The sequence below is a fragment of the Gossypium hirsutum genome, chromosome D04 (assembly GCF_007990345.1).
Source record: "Gossypium hirsutum isolate 1008001.06 chromosome D04, Gossypium_hirsutum_v2.1, whole genome shotgun sequence".
NCBI lineage: Eukaryota > Viridiplantae > Streptophyta > Magnoliopsida > Malvales > Malvaceae > Gossypium > Gossypium hirsutum.
Window position 1 is genome coordinate 49,056,648 of NC_053440.1, and position 24,193 is coordinate 49,080,840.

The window sequence follows — 24,193 nt, forward strand, 5'->3', positions numbered from 1 at the left end:
GTTGAGTCAATGACCTAATACAGTGCCCTCCTCGCATGTCTTTAAGCGTGTAAGGCTGATTAGTTCCCGAATAAAAACTACAAGACTACTTTGCATTGGCAACTTGTCTTCAGATCCCTTGCTTCAGTGTTTCCCGTATACAGCCTCAAATTCTCTAGACTTACTGGCAGCTGTTCGTGGTACTGAGTCAGGAAGCCCTGAAATGATTAGCAGTCAGGTGACATTCATCATAGTAGATGCCAAAATTTTGCAATTCAGTCGATTCTCTATAAACAAAGATGTAGATAAATACAACAAAATACATCTACATCTTTTTTTCCTAAAGGTTCATAATAACAGAAGGTATTGATTAATGCACATTTCAATAATCTGAGAATATGAACTAAATTCAAGGAAAAATCAACACTAAAATAGCAATGAGCCCTGCATTTTACAAATTTTCACTAAACAAATTGGCAGATAAGACTTCAAACTGATGCTGTACAACTCAAAATATCTCATTCACTCTCTCTGCACCTAATATAATTTGCCAATTATAAATGCTATAAACTTCAGTTTAAAAAATATATTATCCAACAGAAAGCAGACACACCTTGGAATTGTTCCTATAGTCCACAACTAAACGGTGGTAGTGTGTTGAAAACATCCCTCGGCATTGCACCTAATATAACAAAGTAAGGCATGCAGCGATTTCCAAGTGTAAAAAATGATGCTAATATAAAGACTAAAATTATAATAATGGTAAAGAAGGCTAGGAATCATCTTTAAATTGAAGTACGAGTGGGGGAAAACAATCAATCAATACCATTTTTACCATAGGACTAGGAATTGCTAATCATCTTTAAATTGAAGTACGAGTGGGGGAAAACAAGGAGAAACTTCTAACCTGAATCATGATACGAGTGCAACACACTAGTTGATTGATCATTAAGTTCTCTGTTAAAAAACACAAAAACACAAAAATTATCTTAAGAATATTGATGCAACAAAATGGAAAAGATAAAATATGATATATTACCTTAGTGTTGAACTGTCAAATCCAGTAGGTAACTTTTTACATGTATCAAGTTTAGCAAAGGAAAAGAGAAATTCTCTAGAATATGAACGTTTTGATTTTCTGCGCCAAAAAGAAAAAGTGAAAAAGAAATAAATTTTTAGATATAAGTGATAAAGTGATAAAGTGAGAAAGTAGGGGGAAATCATGGTGGTGGGGGGAAAGTAAGGGAGGAAAAGGGTTGTTTTTGGGGAGGAAAGGGAGTGTGTCTTGCATGGCGTGTGAGAGAGAGAGATAAGTGACATCAGATATAAGTGGACACTTCAAATCAGCAAAGCCATTCGAATTTCTATCTGTTTGAACCCAGGCAAGGAGAGAGAACTGCATAAAGAATAACCTGAGGTTAAGTTTTATATAACTCAGATGCAATAACACATGCTAAACTATAATGCACAAACATCATTAGAAAATTACAAATGCGGATGCTGCTACGAAATAACTATAATCTAAGCTATTATAAACATAATTACAAAGAGTTTAAGAGAAAACTAAAATGCTGAGCACCAACGTAGCCCTTACTAGAATGCAGTGTTTACTGGAGATCATGCAACTTTCAAGTTGATAAAGTAAACAAATCTTTAATTGATTGTGGATCACTAATAACTCATTGATGCAACGCTTTTCAGTGACAAGGAACTTACCACATTGTCAATAGGAACAATAATATTTCCATGTTTAACTTCACAAATTCTTCATTACAGTCACTGAAAGCAGTAATCTCTGCACTAATAAGGAAATTGGAGAGGTAAAAGTACAAATAAGAATCTAATACCATATAAAACTTCAGCTTAAATGTTCAGATCGATCTATCTTGTTCTAAACTAGCAACTATGAATAGGATGCAACACATTCAATGAAAAATAACATCACTAAGACAATCCAACCTCTAAATGCCAGAAATTCAGCCAAAAATTCAAACTTGAAGACATAACTAACAATCAAAATAATGTCAAGTAAAGGAAATCCAAGTATAAATTAGGTCACATCTTTGGAAACAAACATTGCCATAGATATCAGAAAGAACTCTAATTACTTGGTGGATAAAAAATTTCATCTACTTCAGAATATGAACAAATTTATAGGCTTATGACATCAATGATCAACCTATCAAATACGGATTAGAATATCAAACAATCCCAACAAAAGCTAACCCGTAGTCTAACTCTTCTCAAAGAACTTCAAGCTCATTCCTTACTGACCGGATTCAACAATTAGCGCAAGCTACATTTTCAACAATTAATTAAAGTTTTCGGGTTCTTAATAAGACCAAGATTCTGAAATCATGTAACGGATCCCATTTTCATTCAATATGAATCTAAATTCCAATTTCTGAAGTTCTAATGGAAATCAAGTTATTACACAAGGAATTCGCTCAAGGAAGCTATGTGCAGTGCATTTTAGGATGACACCTTGAGAATGTGATTTCATAAGGGAGATAGGAATGGGCTTACAAGTAATGTAATAAAATAAAATACGGGACACAATTATCAACCAGATAAGAACTAAACGATCAAAGAGATATGTAGATGCAGGAAGGAGACTATCAATTTTCTCAACTCGAAAAAGAATTAAAAGAAACAATTCCTCACCCAAAAACAAAATAACTATGGAAAACTAACCTGTAAATGACCAAATTCGGGCTCAGTGCGATGAAGAAGAAGCTGTAATCAGAAAAGGGGAAACCGATTACATGCAGAATCAGCAGAGTGAAACAAATCTGAAGGGGATTAACTTACCAACAAGGAAAAACTACTCAGTTATGCCAATAATATCATAAAAGAAGAAAACTTAAAGAACCCATTAACTTACCAACAAAGAAATCAGAAAGTACAGTTCGAAAGCTTGAAGAAGCTGCAGCTAAGGCTTCAGCAACAAGGAAATCTAGAGGGGATTAACTTACCAACAAGGAAATCAGCAGAGGCTAGAAGGAACAGAAGAGAAACAAAGGGGAAGCAGATGGAAGGGTATAACAGGGATGGTAAACCTATGCGGCGCCTAATCTGGGCAAAATGGACAGATTACAAATCGGTGAAATCCACCGATTAAATCAGTAACCGATTACAATGGTATTAGCAATACCATGAACCAAACATAGGAATGATGGGGGATTGGGTGGGGCCACCGATTAGGGGTGTATTGGCCAAACATAGTGTAAGTCATTTTTCATACTTAAGTAGCTTGTATAAAAGCAATTTCATTATATGTTACTTAATTTTTACTTTTAATTTGTAATTAATAAAAAGTGTGATTTGAGCTTTTATATGATCTTAGGGGCTAAAATAGGCTTAAAGGAAGGCTAACGCATTCAGTGAGTGTGCAGGACATCATTTGGAGGCATGAGAACACGAGACTGACCGCAATGTTGCAACACAGAGGGTCGATGTCGCAACATAGTGAGTAGAATACCCAAAAGAGCAAAAGTATCTTTAGTGTCACATCATAGCCAAAGGGTCTCACAACATAGCCTTGAAATTGAGCCTTAACTCTTAAACTGCCACCAGTGTCGCGACATAGGCTAGAGGATGTCACGACACCACATTGATGTGGACAATTAATAATCCAAGGGCATTTTGGTCTGCACAGCAAACTTTAACGTAAAAGCATCAACTGAATTAGGTTAATGGACAATGGCCAACCCTAAATCTATAAATAGACTTCTCTAAACACTTAATATTCATCTTTTATTCTAGTTTAGGTTACAACTTTCATTTAGTTTTTAGTTTTCAATTTCTTTAGTTTTTTTTGTACTTAGATTATTTTTATTTGTAATTTAGTTTTAGTTTGTTCATGTTCTTTGAAGAATCTGATTTGTGGATTCATCAACTCTTGTGGATTTCTGCGCTTACAATTATCAATACAAAATTAGGATTCTTTTTAAACTTTATTCTTGATTCATTATTCATATTTATCTTTTTAATCAAGTTTATGTTAGTTACGAGATCATGAGGAACTAATCCCCTTATGGGAGATTAGCGAGTGGACATGAGAGTAATTAATTTATATGTAGGGTTTCTTAATGGATCAACTGGTTGGGATAGGAAAAACTCGAAACCGTAAGCCTGACAACCCTAGGAAGTCATCTAGGTAGGAATGAACCCAAAACTAGTATTGCCTATCTGTGAACACCTTACCACAATCCAATTTGGACTGTGAGGTCGAGAGATAAGTAGATCTTACCGACTTTTTAGTTTAGTGGAAGATCGAGAGATCATGCTAGGTTAATGACTATTTAATTGAGTAGAACCTGAAATAGGAATTAGTTATGACCACTGAAGCGAGTTAGTCTTCCATTCTTAGAATTGATTAAGTCAACAAATTAGTTTTCCGTTTTTATTTTAATGCAATTTATTTATTTTTCATATAAATATAATTTTTCTTCACTTTATGATTTATCTTAATATAATTTAGTTAAAGTATTAATTAGATATATTAATATTGAAGATAGAATTAATTTAGTATTTGCCTCAATTGGGTACAATCCTTGGAGTACTTACATACTTCGTTGTATAAACTATATTACAACCTAACCCGTATACTTGCGGAAATCACCTAACACTTGTATTTGGTTGCAAAAATTACACTCTGGACGTTAGTACGTCTGGAGGCGGTCAAGTTGTTGGCACTGTTGCTAGGGGGACAACATTATTGAATCAATTTTAATTTTTGTGCTTAATAGAATAATTAGGAAATCTTTAAATTATAGCTACGATTTTAATTTTTAATTGATTTCAATTTTTTTCTCTTTACTAACATTTTTATTTTTCTTTGTGGTTTTAGTATATGATTCGAAGTAGGGGCACACCTATAGAGCCAGCCACTAATCCAGAAAGAATAATTTGCAGAAATTGTAGACATCAACAATAACAACATAAGCAAAACAATCCACCTGCTACGATTAATCCACAACGAGAAAACTCGTTGTTTGACGAACCTGACCTACCTGACTTACCACCACCACCACCATCACAACTACCATTAAACCCACCAATGGCTTGAAAAGTGTAACACCCCTAACCCGTATCCGTCACCGAAGTAGGGTTACAGAGTATTACCAAACAAACAGAACAGTAAATCATTCAATTCATACCATTAATGCAATTAGAATCTGATTTCATTCAATTACTTTCATAATGTCCCTAAATCGAGCCCTCGAGGCCCTAAAAATACTATAAAATAGTCTAGGACTAAATAGGAAACATTTGAAAATTTTAGGAAAAAGTTGAAAATTTTGGACTGTAGGGGTCACATGGCCATGTAACTCTTGAAATGGCCTCACACGCCCGTGTGCCTGGCCGTGTGGACCCAAAATGTGCCTTAAAACACAAGTTTACCATTTCAAGTTTGCTTGAACCTTAAGAAACTCAATTACCAACCAAAATACCAAATCAAAATGACATTAATCTAGCAAAAAACACACCAAAACCAACCTATTAAGTGCCTAACCAATGTACCCTCATTGGTACCACAAGTATATATAATTATACATCAAAATAAAAATCAATTCAACTCATCATTTCATTCAAGCAATACCTAACCAATAAACCTATCAAAGGTATCCCAAACACAACAATTCATTAACACATATCATTCATACTAGCATAGAAATTATACCTCATTCTCATGTACTATATAAGTTGACTATTTACACAAAAGATTATCCATAATGTTTACATAAACAAAAACATTTACTATAGCCATACAAGAGCCTATACATGCCATATAATCTGAAATAAACGTTCCAAAAACTACCGAAATGAGTTGGATAGTGTGACTTGCGTGTCGGTCTGGTCGTCCAACCTTCCAAGTATCTACAATGAAATTAAACAACATAAGTAAGCTTAATGAAGCTTAGTAAGTTAGACGCATTAAACAAATAAATCTTACCGAAGTAAAATACAACAGTTCAAACAATAATAATCAACCATGAGAATTCCCTATCATCACAATCTTAACCAATGAATTCATCTATGTTCAGATCAATAACCAGTAATTAACAAATCTTTCAAATTCATTAAACAAATTACCTTACCGAGATTTTCCATTCGAAGAACGACTTATGGATAAGAGTACATCATCAGATCCACTGAACACACTAGATAGAAGCTCATAAGAGCTGATCCACCCGAAGCACACCAGACAGAAGCTCATAAGAGTTGATCCAACCGTAACATGCCAAACAGAAGATCATAAGAGTTGATTCAATAGAAACACGCCAAACAGTAGCTCAGAAGAGCTGATCCAACTGAAACATGCCAAACAAAAGCTCATAAGAGTTGATCCAACCGTAACACGCCTAACAGAAAGTATAACACGAGAGTTCGCAACAAATGATAAACCTTGGTTTTACTTGGGTAATATATAGATATCTCCTTCCAATACCATATCCACTCCAAACCCCAGTAACACACCAAATCTCGATGGTACTCTATCCCGCGTTCAATCCAAATCGAGCATCAAATTCAATATTATATCTCAGATAATGATTCATTTTCAACAATGGAGTATATATTTTGTCATGTAATACCAGTCATCAATTTATATGAATGTTAAATTTTAACCGTACGAACTTACCTGGATTGAATTGTAGTAGTTGTAGAAGTTCAAGAACTAATTCGCTACTTTTCTTTTTCCCCGAGTATCTACGAGATCTTGATCTAAAATGTAAAATTCCTCATTTATTAGCATATTTTTCTTTTCCAATCCATTTTAAAAATAATACCCTTTTATTTTTTAAATTTACACAATTACCTCAAACTTTTACAATTTTTATAATTTAGTCTATTAACCTAAAATTCATCAAATTAACCACTTTTCTCATGTAAATATTTTATCCAACTATACTAGGCCCTTAAAGAGCCTCCAATGAACCTTAAATTCACTATCAAACCCTAAAATTTTGGCATTTTCACAATTTAATCCTAAAATCAAAATCTAAGAAAAATCACTTTACAAATTCATAAAATAACATAATCAAAGCTCCAAATACATGGTATTCATTCAATATTAATCAATAAAAACTTCCAAAATATTTAACAGAATAAAAATAAAGGTATGGGCTAGCTGGACCTAGTTGCAACAATCTTAAAAACATAAAAATTGCAAGAAACATAATCAAATTGGACTTACATGCAATGAAATAAGAAAACCGAAGCTCTCCTTCCCTAGCTATGGCTTTCAGCCATTTGAAGAAGAAAATGAAATTGATTTTTTTCTTTTTCATTCATTAATTTTGTTTAACTATAATTAAACTTTCATTAATTTACAAATTTGCCATCCATATCACATTATTTTATTATTTTCCATTGATATGTTGTCCAACACTAACCATTAGGAGCTAATTATTATATTGGTCCTTCCTCATGTAATTAATAAGCTATTTAGTCATTTTATTAAACTAGTTACTAACTTTTGCACCTTTTTCACTTTAGCCCTTTTTCCTAAATTAACTATCTAAGCGTTAAAATTTTCGAACCAAATTTTAATAGGACTTTAATGACTCCATAAATGTTTTAAAAATAATATTTACAAGTCAACACGATGGAAATTTGTGGTCTCAAACCACTGTTCTGTCACCACTAAAAATTAGGCTGGTACAAGAAGAACGAACCTTAAGAGACTATGCGCTACCAAATCTGGATATGGTGCAAGGTAGCATTACAAGGCTAGCCATCATGGCGAATAAATTTAAGATCAAATCGGCTATGGTCTAGATGATACAGAATAATCTGCAGTTCAAAGAGACAATGACGGAGGACCCAAATCAACATCTAAAGTAGTTTCTCTAACTTTGTGACACTTTTAAATTTAACAAGGTCAACGATGATGCTATTCATCTTCGGTTGTTCCCCTTTTCCTTAATACATAGAGTTTTCTCTTGGTTAGATTCACAGACACTAGGATCTATCACGACATGGAATGAACTTGTAGATAAATTTCTACACATGTTTTTTTCCTATTAGCAAGACGGTCTAACTAGAAGGAGAAAGTTTTCATGAAGCTTGGGAACAATTTAAGACATTGGTCAAAGATGTCCACACCACGATATGCCTGATTGGTTACATTTGCAGATGTTCTACAATATGTTAGATGCAAATTCAAGATCATGCCTAGATGGAGCCACAAGAGGAGACCTGATGAACCAAACATACGAAGATGTGTATGATTTTATAAAAAATATGGCGATGAATTCCTTCCAGTATCCAAATGAACAATTTACATATGGCTAGAGATTATCCATGGTGAAAGTTGTTCAAAAGGGCGACAAATACCAATAGATCTTGGACAGACTCAACCGGATAGAGTCAACATCTAGTAGATCTTCAATATACGACAGGGATAGACCTATCAGTCAATATATTGAAAAATTTGCCGAAAATGTGAACTACATTGGGAATAAGAGTGGAAATCCCTATTCAAATACTTATAATCTCGACTGGAGAGATCACTCAAATTTGAGATGGGGCAACAATCAGAGAGGAGGTAATAGTTCTAACCCTAACAAACAAAATATTACTTACCAACCTCAATATTTGTAGAAACTTCAGGAAAGAGCCAACCTAAATGACCATACTTTAAGCGGGCAAAATTGGATCGAATCGAAAGAGAGATGCAGTCAATGCGAACTAAAGTGAAACAGGTGCAGTCTAAGTGCACCCAGACAAAAAAGACATTTACAAAACTCAAAGATCAAATGAGCCAATTTATGAGCATAACGGGAGATATCAAAAGAAAATTTAGAACAAGGATCCCAAGCAACACATGAAATCAATTGCGCTCTATTCGGGTAAAGTACTGAGTAGCCCAAATAACCAACTTAAGAGGAGGACAAGGAGGATGTTGATGATCTTCGCAATGAGGATCCTCAAAACGATGATGCTGAACTAGAAAAGGTAGCTTAGCTAGTAGTTAAGCCGAATAAAGAACATGTACTTACCAAGGTACCATCCCCCTCATGATTAGAAGATAAATGAAAATAAGATGAAGAGGAATTTGTAAGTTTTTTAAACTTATTTAAATTGCTTAATGTTAACTTGCCTCTAATTGAATTAATTTAAAAGTTTTGAAATATGTTAAGTACTTAAAAGAAATCATGGCTAGGCGTAGGAGAATTAAAACAAGATAGCAAATAAAATATACGCATCTTGTACTGCGATAATTTCTAAACTGATACCCCCAAAATTGAAAGACCGAGGGAGTTTTACAATTCCAATAGAGATAGGGGACATTCAATTTAGTAAGACCCTATGTGCTCTAGGAGCCAATATAAATTTAATGCCCTGATCAATATATAAGAAACTCAGATTAGGGGAGCTTAAAAATACACATATCACACTACAATTAGCTGACAGATCTTCGGTACAACTGAAAGGGGTACTTGAAGATGTGTTAGTTAAGGTGCATAGTTTTATCATCTTGGTCTATTTCTTAATTTTGGATTTTGAGGAAAAACATGGGATACCTATTCTGTTAGGTAGACCGTTTCTAGCAACAGATAGGTCCACCATTGATTTAGAAAGTAATGAATTAATCATGAAAATTAATAGTGAGACTGAAGTATTCAAATGCGGTCACCAACCAAATGAGGGAGGTAGGGAAAAGTAAGGGAAAACATGTTATGAAAAAAATTGTAAAAACCCCTAACTACCTTAAGTTGGAAAAGGTATTTTCTGTGATAAGTGCATGACAAAAGAAAAAATTCAAAAAATGAGACAAGCAAAACAAGGTGAAGTCGCACGATGGATGCTGGACAATATGGATAGAAAATTGACCAAAGATGCATCCATGTATAAACTGACAGAGCTGACGGAGGAATTCAGTAACAATAACTGAAACTTTTTAAACTATTTTAAATTTTTGTAAATTATTGTATTTCAATAGACTTATAGGTATTGTAGGAATTTAATTGATTTGAATTGATTAGAAATAGGTTATATATGTACCAAACACATTGAAAATTAAGATGAGGGTTCAAAATAGGGTCGATGTCGTAACATGAAACCTCTATTTTGCAACCCCGGCCATAGGTTTGAGGATTCAAGCAATCCAACTCGATGTCCCGACATGGAACATCTGTGTCACAACAGAAAGAATCAATATCCCCTAAAAACTAAAAATTTCAAGATGTGTTGTGACATGGAACCCCTAGGTCGCGACATCACTATAATTTTCTACAGGGTTGACCTGACCCTTCGTGTAACCCGTCGGCTTAACCTCTAATTTTACCTGATTTTTAACCTAAAAACACTAACCCTTTTAAAACTAAAAAACTTTAAACCTATTTCTAAACTTTCTCTAGCTCTAAAACCTCCCAAACTCCTCAACTTCAAAAACCTCTCTTCTTTTTCTTTCTAACTTGCTATAATTTTTTTCTTTTCTTTCATTTTTTTTTGCTTTTTATTTTGTGTAGGATAAAAACTCTACATCGACAAGGGACTTGCAACAAATTCCCACAAGAAATCCCAAGCATTCAACCTAGGTTAAAGGTTCCTATTTAATTTTTACTATTTCATTGCAATTTTATTTTGCTTCCTTGAAATACATTGCTTGATTTATTTATTCTAGTAAAAATTATTATTAAAAATGCCTATTAGGAAGTCTAGAAGATCAAACGAATCAGAGGCACCAGTGGTCACAAAACCTCTGAAATTTCCAAACCCGAATGTCAAAAAATATCTTCTAGAACAGAAGGAAAGGCATTCATTTAAGAAAAGGGCTTCAAACCATCGATGATCCTTTGTGAAGATATTTGGGTGCTAGTTCGATACCATTGATGAGAGTGTTTTTAGGCGACCTTTAAAGCACTTATTGTTATCCCTATAGTTGAAGAGTTCTATGATCCTTTAGGGATAAAAAATCTAGAAAATTGTTTGATGATGAAATTTAGGAGAATATAACAGTAAGGGGCAAGAAGGTTCTTGTCACCTATCGTGAAATTTGTGAATTTTAAAATGTTCCGTATTATAAAATATATTTTCTTGAACACACTGATTTAACAAATTTTAATGACATTGATATGGATAACATTGTAAAGTACCCAACCGAAGGGAGGGGTGAGTCGAACCACTGACCGGATACCAGACTACCGACTAATTTTCAATAAGCAATAATGTTTCCTATACGTGGATGCAATTTCTGTGCACTAGAATTACACCTGATATGAACGTTTCTAGTGTAAATACTTTTCTAGCTATTTTTTATATGATATTTTGTAGAAAAAACAAGTATGCATAGGGCAATGGCTCTATCATAGCATAAAACATTGTATCAACGACTAGAAGGTTGAGTTTTCTTCCCTCACCTAGTGACGACATTATGTAAAAATGTTGGGGTTACAGTGGAAGTAAATGAGTAATTCATGAGGCTGACGAAGAGCTTAATAGGTGACTTTATGCATACCTAGTATGTCGAGCTCAATCAAAAACAAATCAATGATTGAAACCAACGAAGAAAGAAAAAGATAGATTTCTCGACATCTCTGAAAAGGAAAGAGGTATCAAAATCTTGGAGAGGTACTATAGGAGGTGAAATCTCAGACACAGAGTGGATGATATGGTGGATGTAGGAGATATGCCAGATTAGACAGGAGTTTACATGGAAAAATGTATGAGAATACCAAATTTACAGCCAAACAAATATGGCTGATGTAATCCCGTCATAGGTTCGAGGAAGAAGCAAACGAATAAGAGAAGGATGATGCTACAGAATGAGACTCTCAAGAGGAGGAGGATAGTGAGTATGAGGCAGCACTTTAGCCGCAACAATCTACACAGAGGGGGCCCATCATCCGTAACTCAACTCGGTATGCACATTCGTTGGCGGAGGCTCCTCTCGAGACAATGTTTCGAGTTGAAAGAAAACGCTAATGGGGGGCAATCGTCTCATTTTGATGATTGAAAAACTATTTTTAATTTTTTGGATTGTAAAATAATTAATTAAGATGGTTTTCTTTTTTATTAGGAGTAAGAGTAATAGTAGTTTTTATATATACATATTTTGTTTTTAAATTTTCTATGCAGGAACCTCACATGAAGAAATTGTTATATTTACGAGCTTTAAACAAACAAGGAAGGAAGCACACACTATAAGACTACGATAATGTCACGATCAATAGGTAACTTCGTTCCTTATCTACTTATGGGTTGTATATTAGGGACAATGTGCTATCTAAAGTGTGAGGGGGGATAACATAAGAAATTTCATGTTTAGTTTTATAATTATTCTTTTATTTTTCCTGTCAAAAGTGTGCTTGAGCTTGTAGAAATACAATTGATTGGTTAGGATCATGTATATAGGTTGATTGTATTTACTATAAATTTGGCATGATAGTGAGTGATTTTAAATTTTCAATTATTAGACTACTAAGTTCTATATATTACACTATAAATATGCATTAAGTTATTGAACATACCAAATGACAGAGAGAATATAGGAAAACGAGCATGCTAATATGAATGATAAATTATTAGAATTGTGATTGCTTGATTGATCAAGTTTGTGAATATTAAGATACTTAGGGATGGCCTAATACATTGTTTCGTATAACCCAGAGCCAAAAAGCCAACTTTATTCATCAATCCTTAGTACCTATTTTTTGAGCTAAAAAACTCTTCTTGATGAACCTTCATGCAAAACCCGAGCCAAAATGCAAATTGTACTTACCTTTTTTTTCTTTTGTCCCTGAAATGCACGAATTTAGACATTTGGCCATACGTATTGAGGGATAGGTAAAGACATATCGGTGGTTTTGAAAAATTATAGTGAAATAGGAAGGAGCAGTGTGATATAGTGATTATGGGTCTAGCTAAAATGTGCAAAACAAAAGAAAAATATAGAAAAAGTCAAAACGAGTAGAAAAAGTACTTGAATAATGAAAAAAAAAACATTGTGAGTGAGATATGTTGAAAAAGTTAAAAGTGACTCAAAAACAAAAGTCACAAAATTAGAAACCTCAATCATTAGTGCACAAAAACTTGTAAGCTGACCACTGTTACTTTATTATGTTGTGATTTCTTACATTGAGATATAAGGAAGGTGAGAGAAAAAGAAATAAGGCAGTGAGTGAGAAAAGGTCATTCAGGAAGAGAATAGGGGACATGCGATGTGCCAAACTACTTTCGTGCTTGAATTCCATACCAACCTTAAGCCTCAGAACGTTTCAAGCTGAAAAGTCCTATGTGACCTGGGTAAATCTATTCGTGAATGGACATTGTATTGAGTAATTGCAATAATGACTTTGTATTTTGCTAGGATAATCAAATTACCTGTACGATTTATCGATGGACTAATATAGTTGAGGACCTTATTGTTTATATACTTTGTAATATACTGAACTTAGATGTTTGAGATTCAAAATAGTAAGATATTTACATATCATGCCAGAATTATGTGTATGTATGATTATTCCTAGTTACGTGTTCCAAAACTTGTCTTTGTATTATACTTGCTCAAGAGTCTTATTTTATTTTTTATTTTTTATGTTTTCTTGCTTGAAGACAAGTAAATGAATTAAATGTAGGGGAGTTTGATCTGCCGCAATTTGTTGTAGTAGATTAAACCATTTTTCGTACTTAAGAAGCTTGCATAAAAGCAATTTCATTATATTTTACTTAGTTTTTACTTTTGGTTTTTAATTAATAAAAAGTGTGATTTGAGCTATTATGACCTTAAGGGTCAAAATAGGCCTAAAGGAAGGCTAACGTATTCGGTGAGTGTGTAGGACATCATTCAGAGGCATGAGAACATAATACTAGCCACAATGTTGCAACACGGAGGGTTGATGTCACAACATAGTGAGCAAAATACCCAAAGAGCAAAGCTACCTTCAGTGTCACATCATAGCCAAAGGGTCTCACAACATAGCCCTGAAATCAAGCTTCAAATCTTAAACTACCACCAGTGTTGTGACATAGGCCAGAGGATGTCGCAACACTGTTTTGACGTGGAGAATTAATAATCCAAGGGCATTTTGGTCCACACAACAAGCTTTAACGTAAAAGCATTAGCCGAATTAGGTCAATGGACAATGGCCAACCCTAAATCTATAAATAGACTTATTTGAACACTTAATATTCATATTTTATTCTAGTTTAGGTTACAACTTTCATTTAGTTTTCAGTTTCTTTAGTTTCTTTTATACTTAGGTTATTTTTATTTGTAATTTAGTTTTAGTTTGTTGTTGTTCTTCAAAGAATTTGATTTGTGAATTCATCAAATTTTGTGGATTTATATACTTATAATTATCAATACAAAATCAAGATTCTTCTTAAACTTAATTATTGATTCATTATTCATGTTTATCTTTTTAATCAAGTTTATGAGATCCATGAGGAACTAATCTCCTTATGGGAGATTAGCGAGTAGATGTGGGAGTAATTAATTTCTATGTAGGGTTTCTTAGCGGATCAACTGATTGGGATAGGTAGAACTCGAAACCCTAGGCCTAACAACCCTAAAAAGTCATCTAGGTGGGAATGAACCCAAAATTAGTATTGCCTATCTATGAACACCTTACCTTAATCCGGTTTGGACTGTGAGGTCAAGAGATAAGTAGTTATTGCCAACTTTTTAGTTTAGTGGAAGATCAAGAGATCTTAGTAAGTTAACGACTAGTTGATTGAGTAGAACCCGAAATAGGAATTAGTTACAAGCATCGAAGCGAGTTAGTATTCCATTCTTAGAATTGATTAAGTCAACAAATTAGTTTTCCGTTTTTATTTTAATGCAATTTATTTATTTTTCATATAATATAAATTTTCTTCACTTTATGGTTTATCGTAATATAATTTAGTTAAAGTACTAATTAGATCTATTAATGTCGAAGTTAGAATTAATTTAGTATTTGTCTCCCTTGGATACGATCCTCGGAGTACTTTTATACTTCATTATATAATCTATATTACATCCTGACTTGTATACTTGCGGAAATCACCTAACATTTATATTTGGTTGCAGGAATTACAATCTAGACGTTAGTACGTCTGAAGGCGATCAGTTAGATCTTATAAATTAAAAAAGAAAAAAGAAAATAGTCCTTTAAGATTTTATTGATACGGTTTGATTTTTTAATATATTAGATTCAAATTGTCAATGTAGTAAATACACATATGTTTATAATTGATCAATATATTTAAAATATGATCAACATCATATCCGAACAAATATTTAATACTTAAGTTGACTACTCAAATTCAATTATAACTAGATTAATAGGCCATATTTTGGAGATCTGGTGGCATTAGAATATGTCATAAGTTTCTGTACCGTTCACAAATTTGTAATTTAGTTATTGTACTTTTATTTCTAGGAATTTAATCTTTTAACCATTTAGATTTCAAAATTTAGTCCAATTATAAACGTTCGTAATTTTTTTTGTTAAATTCTTTGATGTAGCATTTTGAAATAAAAGAAAAATACTCACTTAGTGAACATGTAATTAAAGAAATGAGGTTATAATGAACTTGAATTTATTAAAATAATTTTAATAATATTAATAGTTGAACTTAAATTTAAAAATCTGAAAAATATAACCATTAAACTTTTAAAAATAAAAGTAAATGATTAATTTTACAAAAAAGTATAAATCATATTTTAAAAAGAAACTTGGAAAAAGACCGTGCAGTGCGAACCCTTTTTTCATTACATTAATTAGCCCATTCCTCATAGAAAGCCCAGTACAACTGCTTTGCCTTTTGAAGAGATTTACTTACCTAGCTCAATTCATAAGGAACGATCATTTTCTTAAGATCATTTCTATTAACTGCTGAATCAAACATCAATTCAATTAAAAACAATGTTTCTGCTTCTGCTAGAACAATCCAGGATCCCCATGTTTACATGTGGCTTTCTACGTGTTTCATTTTAGATGCTCCTTTCACCACCTGTCATTTCCTTGCAGTCTCCACCTTCATATATATAAACAGATCCTGACGGGCAGATTTGTTATCAATAAGCAGAACTCGACATAGAATCCTTTTTGAAGGGAGTCGTTGTTAATGGCTAGCGACCAAGATCAGTTCAGGCTGGTATCCCCCGCCATAAACCAAGAAGGGAAGTTGCCAAGAAAGTACACGGATGAAGGTCAAGGTGCAAAGAGGAAGTTGTCACCACCATTAGAATGGTACAACGTGCCAGAAGGGACTCGTTCGTTGGCCCTGGTGGTGGAAGACGTAGATGCGCCAGACCCCAGCGGCCCCATCGTGCCATGGACCTGTTGGGTAGCCATTAACATACCGCCAAAGTTGAAGGGTCTCCCAGAGGGATTTTCTGGGAAAGAAGAGGAAGTTGGTGGAGATTATGCTAGCATCAAAGAAGGCAACAACGATCACAAGGTCCCTGGATGGCGAGGTCCCAAGTTACCCTCTCACGGCCACCGTTTCCTGTTCAGGCTATTTGCTTTGGATGATGAGTTGAATGTTGGCAACAAAGTATGTGGCTTATTAATTGTGGAAATGGATTAATTTATATATATGTATATATTTAATTAAATGATGGACAAGGTTGTTCATGTTTTTTTTTTTCGTTTTTTTGGTAGGTGACGAAGGAGAAGGTGCTTGAAGCTATGGAAGGACATGTGGTCGGGGAAGCAGAATTGATGACTAAGTTTTAAGAGAAAGTTGTTGTATTAGTATTTTAGTACTTTGTTGAACATCAATTAATGAAAATTTAGGGAACTTCGGCTTTTTCAATTTTCTTATTTTGCTCCAAGTTGAAAGCATAAGTAATTTTCCTTGCAAGCCTTGGAATGAAAATATGTTCCGTCTTGAATCTACTGGCTTAAATTGGATTCTGCCGAGTGTTGAAAGCGTAAGCGTAGTGGGTACTAAACCAAAATAATTTTATTACACACAATTCCAAATGCAAATGCTGCTAGTTTACACACAGATGCCTACACTAAGCTATGAAACATAGCTGTATAAAAGCATAGCTAACCGCCTAAGAACTTCCTAGTATTCTATATCGTCTTAATCCAATCTTAGATTAATCTTATCTTTTAATCTTCATGAAATTTCAATTATGCATGTATTTTCATTGCTATTTGCCTACTAATTGATATAATAAATTCAAGAAAATTTGTATAAACTAAATATCTTAATATTTTCGGATACTCTAAAATTACATATAAAATATTTAAATATTATTTATTAAAAATTCATAAAACATAGAACAATATTGATATTATTTGTAAAAAAAATTCATAAATAAGACCTAGATTAAAATTATCTGCTGATCTTAACCAGATCATAGTATAGTAAAAATAAAAATAAAATAATTTTCTGTAAAAATAAAATAAAATAATTTCCTTTGAAAAACAAAAAAAAAACTAAGATTCAGAAATTATAAAAAAAATTAAAATTAAGGATAAATTAATTTTAGAAATAAGTGCTTTACAAAATTATTAGGGATGTATTTTAAAAGCTAGGTGAAAATAGTTTAAGAAAAATAAACTAAATAAAATTAATTATGTCATAATTGAAAAAAAGACTTATTAACTGTAAAGAAAAGAATAGAATATTTTCTTATAATAGTAAAAATAAAATAAAACAATTTTCTGTAAAAATAAAATAAAATAATTTCCTTTGAAAAACTAAAAAAAAATACTAAGATTCAGAAATTATAAAAAAATTAAAATTAAGGGTAAATTAATTTTAGAAATAAGTGCTATAAAATTAATTATGTCATAATTGAAAAAAAGACTTATTAACTGTAAAGAAAAGAATAGAATATTTTCTTATATATTTAGCACTTAAAAAATTTATCATAAAAATTGACAATGAGGTAGTTAAACATTTCTTAACTAATAAAAGTTTGAAAATCTATAAAAAAAGAATTAGATAGTATAATGAATTATACACATTTAAGTTTAAGGTTTTATATGTAAAGGGCACTGACAATATTATTGCTAATTATCTTAGCCTTATAGATAGAGGTAAACAATCTTTAGAAAAAGTTGGTGAATAGACTAACACTAATAAAAAACCTAACAAAGGGAACACCTTCAAATCAAAAACCTTAATTAAGGATTTGTGTCAATACCTTTTCAACTATCATTTTATCCTAATCAAGGATATTATGTTCCATATCCAATAGTAAGACAATCAATTGGAATTTCAACTTAATTCTCAATTACACCACGGTCGGTAAGTCAACTACCATAGTCTTAAGATCCAAATTTGGCATACCGAACTTGTTATGCTGAAATTATTCGAGGAGCACAAAAAATTTGTGCAACATAACATTTGTTGAAATCACAACAAACACAAGAAATAAAATATTTTTATAATCCAGTTTATCTATAAAGATAAAATCTTTTCTTTGGATAAGGATGACATCTTTTGTCTACTTGTGGTTGCTTCCTTTTTTGTTGTTTCTTGGTTGTGGTTGCTTCCATGTTACTTCCTTTTTTGTCGTTTCTTGGTAGTGGTTTTTTTTACGTAACTTCCTCTGTCTTTTATGTCAGCTTTCTTGGATATTGTCCAAATTCATTTATTCAATTTCATCTAGATTTAATGAATCATTTGGCAATCTGGTGAGTTTCAACTTTCCCATGTATTTTTGGCGTCTTCAATAATATGGGATGGAAAATATCAATCTTTATTTCAGCTATCTCTTTTAGTAGTTGAATGGTTTCATCGTTCATATTATCCTGGTTATTTCCAGTATCATATGCCATTATTCTTCAGCCATTAGTCCAAAATCTATCAGTTTTTTTGTTGAAGTAGATTCTTGGCTTTGGCGATTAGATCTATTCCTGCTTGGATTTGATAATAAATAGGATTATTGTAACACTTGTCAACATATTTTGTCAAGTGATCTTTCTCTTCTAAAGCTGCAGATAGATTTCTTCTTATAATCATTTTTGAGATAGTCCAAATTTGATATGTTGATAAAATTTTTCGCGTTCAGCTATACCAATAAGACTAAAAGTTTCAAGATGAAAATAGTAAAAGACGTCATCTTCATATACCATATGTAATAACACAGATTTAATTAATGCTGGAAAATATTTTAATAAATGAAAAGAAAAATTTTATCCACAACCAAGAAAAATTACACCACAACTGGCAAGTCAACTACCATGGTCTTGAGATCCAAATTTGGCATACCAAGCTAGTTATGCTGAAATTATTCGAGAAGCAGAAAAATTTTGTGTGACAGAAAATTTGTTAAAACCACAACAAATACAAGAAACAAAATAATTTTATAATCCAGGTTCACCGATAAAGATAACATATTTTCTTTGGATAAGGATGACATATTTTGTCAAGTTGTGGTTGCTTCCTTTTTTGTTGTTATTAAAATATTTTTCTTTTCATTTATTAAAAGATTTTTAGCATTTATTAAATCTATGTTATTACATATGGTATATAAAGATGAGTTCTTTTACTATTTTCATCTTGAAATTTGTAGTCTTATTGGTATAGTTGAACGCGAATAATTTTCTCAACCATATCAAATTTGGACTATCTCAAAAATGATTACAAAAAGAAACCTATCTGCAGCATTAGAAGAGAAAGAACACTTGACAAAATATGTTGATAAGTATTATAATAATTTTTTTCATTATCAAATCCAAGCAGGAATAGATCTAATCACCAAAGCCCAGAATTTACTTCAACAAAAAACTTTTAGATTTTCGGTTGATAGTTGAAGAATAATGACATATGATACTGGAAATAACCATGATGATATGAAAAAAGAATCCATTCAACTACTAAAAAAGATTGTTGAAATGAAGATTGATGATTTTCCATCCCATATAATTGAAGACATCAAAAATACATGGGAAAGATAGAACTCACCAAAATTATCAATTGATTCATTAAATCCGGATGAAATTGAATAAATGAATTTGGACAATATCCAAGAAAGCTGACATAAAAGATAGAGGAAGCTACGTGGAAAAAACTACTACCAAGAAATGAAAAAAAAAAAGGAAACAACATGAAAGCAACCACAACCAAGAAACAACAAAAAGGGAGAAGCAATCAAAACTGGACAAAAGATGTCATCGTTGTCTAAAGAAAAAATGTCATCCTTATCAAGAAACTATACGGAATTGTAATAAAAATCAAATTGAGCTATGAATCTCTCTTATAAAAATGAGGGGTAGGAACCTAAAGAGGGCATTCAAGTTACTTCTCAAGGTTTTCATAAACTTTAAGTTCTTTCTCTCTCTTTTGTAAATCTTTCCTTTACTATTAGTTTCCTTCTGTAACCTTTCAATTGAGCCCTCCTCTTGTAATTGGTATCAGAGTTATAGTGTAGCGATTTCTGGAGAAATAATATCGTAGTATTTATTGTAAGTTTTATCCTTTATTTTTATTATTGTTTATTCCATGGTTATTCTTAAAACCCATATATATGCTATTTTGTCTTACTGTAGCCTATTTTTTTCCTGGTTGAGACAATTGGCTTTTAAAGTAAGAGAAATTTAATAGATAACAAACGGTTTTAGGTATCTAAGATAAATTTCATGAAAGAACTTGATTTTTTATATAAGGATAAAAGTTGCAATCATACTATGCATATTGACTTTAAAAACGAAAAAAAATATCTCATCAATTAGTAAAGGTTTTAATAGTTTAATAGATATTACTTCTTTTCATAAGTTATATAATAAATTTAATAAAATAGAACTTATATTCCCATTCATTGGCGAACTCCTTCTACTTGTTGCTCGACTGTTACATGTCCATACTTTTTTTTTACTTTCAATCCTGTTTTTCCTTGTTTAGAGGTTGCCATGATTTCTGTTCTGATTTTCCACCTGTGTTTACTGTCTCGATTGACTCTCTCACACTCCCTCTATGCTACAGTAACCAACCTATGGGCTTACATAGTACACCCAATGTTTATTGTCCTGGTGGACTCCATGGTTTCATAATCTAACTATGGTCCTTCACGTTAGGATCTCTGTGTTAAACATCCCATAAGAGTATCTCACATTTAACGTCCCATCAAACTATCCCGTGTTTAACGTCTCATTGGAATATCTCGTGTTTAATGTCCCGCCGGACTATCTATGATGCCATAACATCTTTCAGTTATGGTTTTACACCGTGTTTACCGTCCCAGCGGACTATCGTAGGATGTCATAACGCCTTTCAACTATGGTTTAATCATATTTACCATGATTCCATGGTGTCTTTCAACCATTGCCTTACTTATTTATAGGATGACATCATAGCATCTTTCAGCTATGGTCTTACTCATCCTTATCATGATGCCATAGCATCTTCAGCCATAGTCCTACTCATTTTCAGGCATATAGCCTTCGATCGGACCCATGGCCTAACCATGATCTTTTCTCTTCTCATTTTATCCATTCCTCTATTTCACCATCCTAGACATTGATGCTCGAACTCCACAATGCCCCTTCGCAAGACCCGGAGCTTCGCTAATCACGATTTGTCCTCGGTAATATTGTATGGTGGTATCTAACATAATCATTCCTTTTTCCAATTCCTAACTTCTTCAAAACCCTTTTACAATTCTATCCATATCAAGCACACACAACTAGAATGGCGAGTACAAGATAACTTGTGCAATCATGCAACATGCTTTCACAGTTCAAGGTTTTAGTACATAAACTCACTTGTTGCTTCTTTGCCTTGTCCACTTCGCTTTCTCGGACGCCGAAGCTTCCATTCTCCTGGCAGCTAAGCAAGACAACCAATTCATAGGTTAAGCTTAGTAATCCTAGCTTAAAACTCAATTTTCCAAAAAAATACAAAATCCTTAAAATGATTTTCTGAAAGCCCAACTATACTTGTACCAGAAAAATTTGCTTAAAAAATAGGAGAAGATAATCTCGGGTTGTTGAAAAAAAGAATTTAAAATAGGAGAAGATAAACTTGGGTTATTGAATTTACCCTGGGGAAAAGCCTATAAAAAACCAAAGGAGGAAACCCAAAAAGACGAACAAGAGTGGAGAGCCTTAGGCAAAAATAGAGGGTAGTGGTTGAATCGAGACGAAAAGAGGAAGATGAATGTAACAGCCCAATTTTTAGTGGTATCGGAAACAATGATTTTGGATCACTAAATCCGACAAGTAAGTTTTAAAATTTAATAAATTAATAATTATGGGTCAAGTGTGAATTTAGAAGAATTTTTGAATTAGTGAATTTTGTGATTTAAAAAGAATTTAATAGGTAAATCGGGTCTCAAAATAAGGTATCGAGACCTCAAATCCATAAGCCCACCCATAAATATTTTTATAAATATTTATGGAGTGCCATTGAGTTAGTATTAAAGTTTCATCAGAAAATTTTAACGTTTTGGCCGTCAATTAATTAAAAAGGACTAAATTGAAATGATGCAAAACTTGCTAAAGTGATTAAATAGCCTAAAAATTAAATAAGAAAGGACTAAAAGATAAAATGGACCAATTTAAGTGGCTGAGGTGGCATACTGTTAAAAAATTAAAGATTTTTATGTATTTAAGGACAAATTTGGAATTACAATAAAGTTTATGTGGCCAAAATTTATTTTAAGGATTTTAAGACCATTTCTTCAAAAACTTTCGGTGGAAAACAGCCATGGAAGAGGTTTGAGAGCTGGTATTTCATATTTTAGCTTCAAGTAAGTTCAATTCTTGTTTTTCCCTTGAAATTTTTATATTTTGGGACTTTTACAATTAGGTCCAACTTAGTATTCTATTAGTTTTAATTTTTTTGAAAGTTTTGGAAGATACCATTGATAATTTCATATGATTTTTGTTATTTTGTGATTAAATTGAGATGTTAATGGATGTTTAAATGTGTTTTATTAAAGAATTTTGGACGAAAATCTATTTTAGGGATTAAATTGAAAAGTATTAAATTTGTGGAAAAATTTTGAAATTTTAAGAAATCCACGGGATTTTATTGATATGTATGAGAATGATTAGGCTTGTATCAAGGGTTAAATTTAAAGAATTTCATTTTCCGTGCCTAGGGATGTAATCGTCATGTATTAAAAGTTTAGGGTAAAAATGGTAATCAATATATTGCACTAAAACAGTTTTGGGCAGCAGCAGTGTGCCAAGTTTGAAAAATCACCAAAAATCGTGGGAATCAAATTAGAAGATGAGTAAAATATGAAATTAAATATTATTGAGTCTAGTTTCTCATAGAAGAAACGATGTAAGCAATGGAATTGTAAACCATGAGATATAATAAATTTTGTGAGACAGAGTTAGAATAATTTCGGAATCCCCTGTTTTGAATTTGGAAAATCATTAAAAATTGTACAAAAGTAATATGGGTTAAACTTGATATTTTTAGAATCATGAACGAGTCTATTTTCATGAGAAATAAACGGGAATACATCCAAATTCTGTACAAGAAGATAATCAATTTTTAGTGAAGAGAGGGCAGAACTGTCGAGCAGTGCAACAGGGGAAACTTTAAAGAATAAACTGTACTTATTGGTTAAGTAAAAAATTCTGAATTTTTATGATAAGAATATATATGAATCTAGTTTCAGTTAAAATTAACGGATTTTAATTCGGAGCTCCGTAGCTCCGAAATAAAATGATTTAGTGACTCTGACTCAGATGGGAAGCAATTTAGTAATGGTATATATATATGTGTGTGGTAATTTTGATCTATGGATGTATTTTGGTTGTGGTTTGATCATGATGATAAAGGTTAGGTATATTTGGTCTATTAAGTGACATAATTGAGAAGTATGATAGGTGGGTCATTCTATGTGATAAAAGGATGATTACATCATTGAGGTTGCATTGATTAATTCGGTTTAAGTGATGGAAATATCAAGTACGCTTGTCTTTGATGCATGATGATTATGTAATGCCATGAGAATTTTTTTATTGGTGAGGTTTAAAATGTATCTATATTTTGTTATATAATTTGTTTTGTAATTTATTTGACAAATGATAAAAATTAACTCGATTACTATGTGAGGTGAATTATGATTTGGGTAGCACATCTATATTATGCAATAATAGATAAAATATATTTATATCTTGGGTGAATGGTTAAACACTTGGGCTAGTATAAGGTGTATATTTAGCAAGGTTAGTTGGTAATGAAATAACAGGTTTTGGTTTAACATCGAATAGAGAAAATTTGTACTATCTTTGTGGTTAATATTGATAGTTGTATGAGAGATGAATGGATAATGTATATGTGACACTTA

General features: G+C 32.3%; 1 protein-coding gene and 1 long non-coding RNA gene across 2 annotated transcripts; one reads left to right on the forward strand and one right to left on the reverse strand.

Moving 5' to 3' along the window:
• Positions 1 to 618: 618 nt before the first annotated feature.
• LOC121215904 (uncharacterized) lies at positions 619 to 1,147 on the reverse strand. Its single transcript, XR_005911893.1, has 3 exons — positions 1,019 to 1,147; positions 887 to 936; positions 619 to 661 (listed from the first exon to the last, which is right to left on the reverse strand). It is a non-coding gene; the product is annotated as an uncharacterized lncRNA (long non-coding RNA).
• A 14,516-nt stretch (positions 1,148 to 15,663) lies between these two features.
• Positions 15,664 to 16,737, forward strand: LOC107899565 (UPF0098 protein CPn_0877/CP_0992/CPj0877/CpB0906). Its single transcript, XM_016825320.2, has 2 exons — positions 15,664 to 16,476; positions 16,584 to 16,737. Exons 1-2 carry the CDS (start codon positions 16,045 to 16,047, stop codon positions 16,656 to 16,658), a joined length of 507 nt encoding a protein of 168 aa, XP_016680809.1. The 5' UTR covers positions 15,664 to 16,044; the 3' UTR covers positions 16,659 to 16,737.
• Positions 16,738 to 24,193: the final 7,456 nt, after the last annotated feature.

Excerpts from the sequence above, each read along its gene's own strand:
- LOC107899565 (XM_016825320.2), top strand. The coding sequence starts at position 16,045 with ATGGCTAGCGACCAAGATCAGTTCAGGCTGGTATCCCCCGCCATAAAC. Across the intron at positions 16,477-16,583 it reads AGTTGAATGTTGGCAACAAA|GTGACGAAGGAGAAGGTGCT; the intron begins GTATGTGGCTTA and ends TTTTTTTGGTAG.